Genomic DNA, 4,496 nt, shown 5'->3' on the forward strand with positions numbered 1-4,496 from the left:
CCAAGGTCCAGAGAGGTCATCTACTGAGGGTCAACTCAGGTCTCCGGCCAGGATTGTTAGGACAAGAAGCTCTCTGCTCCTGAGAAGAAAGCCTGGCCTTCTGGGAGCTACGCTGGCTCCCTAGGGAGGACACATGCTCAGGAATGAAAGTAAAACAAAGGACCAAGCACCCTGGTGAGCCTAGAACCCAGCCAGGCCAGACACCTGCATCTTCTGTATTTATTTAACAGACGTTAGCACATGAATTCACTGATTCATTTTTACAAAAAATAGTTTTATTAGAGCAACATATTATGATATAAAGCACTACACCATTTGACACAAAGTTCTTTTATAAGTGAGCACCAGTGTACAGTTCTACAGCTTCCTCTGCGGTCCTTATTACAAACAGCTGCCTAACCTCAGCCTAAAGATGAAGTGCAACATTCTTTCTACAATATGCTGAACACTCACTTCAGTTTATTGTAGAAGTTTCCTAAACAGACATCCTTCTTGTCGCGGGATGGACATTTCATCTGAAAACTTACAAACGGTCTTGTGCTTATCTGACAGTACCCAATAGGCTGGTTTCACATCCGTCCCACAGCCATGGCACCAGATCCACTGGGCAGCCACGGACGGACTAACCTCACGTCTGTCCGGCAGAGCATTCCCGGAGAGGCTCCACACAAGACAAACCCCCACACTACCCAGGCAGGGGAAGTGTTCCAGCATGGAAGTCAGGCTAAAAGAAATTGAACCTGAACTCTTCATCAGGGGTATCCTGGGTGGCCTTGGCTACCCCCGGCTGGCGAGGCCTGCAGACCCTTCCGCTCTTCTTTCTGGTGGCCTCACCTACAGGCTGCACCTGCGCCGCGCGGGCCGCTGTGGGGGAGGGGACAGAAAGTGTCGGAACAGAGTAGTAACCGCTAACATTACCCTGGCCATTCACCTCGAATCTCTTGGGGCAAATCAACGGATCCATTCCTCAAAATCTGAGGGTAGGTGTTGGCATCAAACCCCACCCAGAATCACTAAGACCGGCACCCTGAGCGGCTCAGTTAGGCTTCCGACTCCATGTGGGCTCAGCCACGGTCTCAGCGTCAGGAGACCCAACCTCCCTCCCCCGGCGCACAGTCAGTAGGAGGGTGCTCCAGCTTCTCTCGCCGCCCCTCCCCCACCCCCTCACCGCCCCTCCCCCATCTCCACCCCCCTCCCCCTCTCTCGCAGGGCCCCAGCCTTTTCTCTCCCTGCGCCCTCAGGCCTCTGAGCCGACCCAGCCCTGTCACTCTGGGTTCCTCCGGTCCTGTCACCCCCTAGGCCCTTCCTCCGCGCCGCCTGGGTCCACCGGCTTCCTCACCTGCCCTGAGAGCCCGCAGGGCGTCGCGCCGCTCGGCCTCCATGCGAGCCCTGTAGTCCCCGAACAAGGAGCGCATCAGCTGCCTCTTCCGCGGCAGGGGGGTGCTGTCGCTGCGCAGGCTCCGGATCGCCCCAGCGGCCTGCTCTCCTGCCCGCAGCAAGAGAGGCCTGGTAACCGCCTCCATCCCGCTGACGGCCCCCGCGGCCCCCGCGGCCCCCCCGCCCCGAAGGGCCCCTCACTCTGTTTCGGACTCGGTCTCCGCGTCCTGAGGCCCAGCTCCAGCTGCTCCACGCACCAAGCCAGCTCCCGGGCCAGCTGCTCCGCCTGCGACGCAGCGAGGAGAGCGGCCGTGAGGCGGCGGCAGGGCGCCGGGGCCCGCGGCCCCACCCCACGGGCACCCGAGAGCCCCGCGGCGGCCCGCGCGCCCGCCCTCCCCGACCGAGGCCCGCGCGTGCCTGAGCCTCCGCGCTCCGGGGCGCTTCCTCTGGGGCCGGCTCCGCTGGGCCCTTCCCGCCGCCACGCGCCACAGCGGCCCCGTTCCGGCTTTTCTTCTTCTTCTGGTTCTTGGCGGCTCCGTCGCCCCCACGTTGCTCGGGGCGGCCCCCGGGGGCAGCGTCACGGCCGGCGGGGGCCCCGGAGCCGAGGCGGGCTGCGGGAGGCCTCACGGCGGTAGGACTCGCGGCGCCGGGCGGCGACCCGGGGGCCCGGGGGCTACGGGGCGTGCGGGCGGCGCCGGGGCTTGCGGCCGCTGCTGCGTCTCGGGCCTGCAGAAAGGGGGCAGCGCCAGGGTCAAGGCGGGCCGCGCGCGGCGGGACCCCGGCGCCCCCGCGCTCACTGGGCACCGCTCACCGCCATGCGCCGCCCTCGCCGCGGGAGACCGCGCAGCGCCGGAGCTTCCCGCCGAACCACTTCCTCCGGCAACGCGGCTGCGGCGCCGAGTTCCGCGGGGCACGGACTGGAGGGGAGGGGCGGGGGCGGGGCTACGGGCGGGGAGGGGCGGGGTGGGCGGGGCTACGGGGGGCGGTGGCGGGGCTGGGAGATGGGCGGGCGGGGGCGGGGACTGCAGGCTCAGGCTTCGCAGCGGCCGCTGGGACCCAGCGCAGGCTCCGAAGGGGCCCCCGGGGCCGTGTTCTCGCGCCACCTACTGCGTTGCAGGCCCCGCTCAGGATGCAAGGACAAGGCCCTGCACAGGGGAACGCTCCGACAGCTCGCCTGGTGGGCGGGGAAAAGCCGTCCCAGAGAAGCGTCGTGAATAGCGGCCGAAACTGGAGGGCGAGCGCTCGGCGGAGACCCCCGGGCAGCAGCCCGCGCCAGGCTGGCGGGACCGGTTGGGCAGCGGGAAGGAGGCGGGGCAGGGGCCGCGGGGCAGGTCAGGGCGTTGGGGAGCTCCGGCCGTGCAGGCGCCGGGGACAGGCCGCAGGTCCGCTTGATTGGCAGCGCGAGGGGAAGCCTTTGACACACGCTGGTCCGCAGAGTGCTGGGGTCTCACTCGGATGTGCGTTTGAAAGCCCCCTCGGCTGTCTTGAGACGAAGGCCAGACGGGCAGGCGGCAGGTGAGGCTCGGAACGTGGAGGGATGCCCGAGACGCGGGGGAAGAGCCTGCGCCCTTGCGGGTGGCCTGGACGTGAGCACTGCCGCGGGAGGACGCAGCAGGAGCCCGTCCCGGTCTGGCTTGCCCCTCCCCGCCTTCTGCCCAGGGCGGCCCCCCACCCTCCGGCACTACAGACCGGGTGCCTCCTCCCAGCCTGGGGCCCCAGGCGTCAGTAGACGTCCTCGGGAGGAAAGGGGCTGCAGCAGGACAGGAGCCGGAGTGCTGTCCGAGGATTCCGGTCGGGGAAATCGGGGTACCAAGTGTCGTTTCTGAGGCAACAGATGGGACGTGTTGCCTGCCTGGGCTGGGAGGTCTCGAGGGTGTCAGTTTGGTCATCACAAATAGTTGGTCTATTATTTATTGCGGGGTGACAAGTTGTCACACGACTGAGCTGATCGAAAACATAAACATCTGGTACCGTTCCCGAGGAAACAGGAATCTAGCAACAGTGTAGCCGTGTGGTTCTAAGTCAGGGTCTCTTGTGACCCCTCTTGAAGGGAGGAATATCAAAAACCTTTAGACAGGGCCGCCTGGGTGACTTCGTGCTTGAGCGTCTGCCTTTGGCTCAGGTCCTGATCCCGGGGTCCCAGGGTCAACACCCTGGGCTGAAGGTGGCGCTAAACCGCTGAGCCACCCGGGCCGCCCATTGAGGACCATTTTAAATGGAAAAATCACCAAAAAGCACAAGAATGTAAAAAGTGTAGCATTGAATATACTATGAAAAGGACACTGGCTTACAGTATGAGAGCAGTGTCGTCTGCTCAACCTCAGCTGGGAACATGTAAGTGTAGTGACCCAGAATTGTCATTATTCTGAGTGACTGTGAAAGCATGAGTATAGGTTTCGAGGGTTACAAGTAAATTTTAGCAACCAGGTGAATTTGCAAATATGGAGTCCTCAATAATGAAGATTGTACGGATCCCTGGGTGGCTCAGCAGTTTAATGCCTGCCCTTGGCCCAGGGCATGATCCTGGGTTCCCGGGATCAAGTCCCACATCCGGCTCCCTACATGGAGCCTGCTTCTCCCTCTGCCTGTGTTTCTGCCTCTCTCTCTCTCTGTCTCTGTGTCTCTCATAAATAAATAAATAAATAAATAAATAAATAAATAAATAAATAAATAAAATCTTTTAAAAAATGAAGATTGTATATATAAACATATTTGAAGGTAAAAGTCATAAAAATGCACATAACTATCCTCCAGTTGAAGAAACAGAACATTATCAATGTCTTTCAGGACTTCTGCATGTGTATACAACATAAGTACGGATTTGTAAACAATACTGCTTAGTTTTACATGTTTTGAACTTTATATACATTAAATCATTCTATATGTGTTCTTAAGCTTGTTTTTCTCAATGAGTTTATGAGGATTATCCCTGTTGCAGCATACCATTGTAGTTCACTGTCTTCAGTGAAGACGTGATGATAATATTCCACTGTATAAGGAAACCCAAGAATAAACACCTGAGTTTCTTACACTTTTTCTATTATAAACAATGCACTAGGAATATTCTTGTCTGTCTCTTCTGTTCAGGTATTTTTCCATATCTTGAGCAGAAAAGCTGC

General features: G+C 59.6%; 1 protein-coding gene across 1 annotated transcript; it reads right to left on the bottom strand.

Moving 5' to 3' along the window:
• Positions 1-253: 253 nt before the first annotated feature.
• C9H8orf33 (chromosome 9 C8orf33 homolog) lies at positions 254-2,305 on the bottom strand. The gene is made up of 5 exons (XM_041769708.1): positions 2,189-2,305; positions 1,795-2,103; positions 1,579-1,663; positions 1,340-1,486; positions 254-864 (listed from the first exon to the last, which is right to left on the bottom strand). The coding sequence occupies exons 1-5, from the start codon at positions 2,192-2,194 to the stop codon at positions 725-727; spliced, it is 687 nt and encodes a 228-aa protein (XP_041625642.1). The 5' UTR covers positions 2,195-2,305; the 3' UTR covers positions 254-724.
• Positions 2,306-4,496: the final 2,191 nt, after the last annotated feature.

This window comes from Vulpes lagopus, chromosome 9 (genome assembly GCF_018345385.1).
Source record: "Vulpes lagopus strain Blue_001 chromosome 9, ASM1834538v1, whole genome shotgun sequence".
Classification (NCBI taxonomy): Eukaryota; Metazoa; Chordata; class Mammalia; order Carnivora; family Canidae; genus Vulpes; species Vulpes lagopus.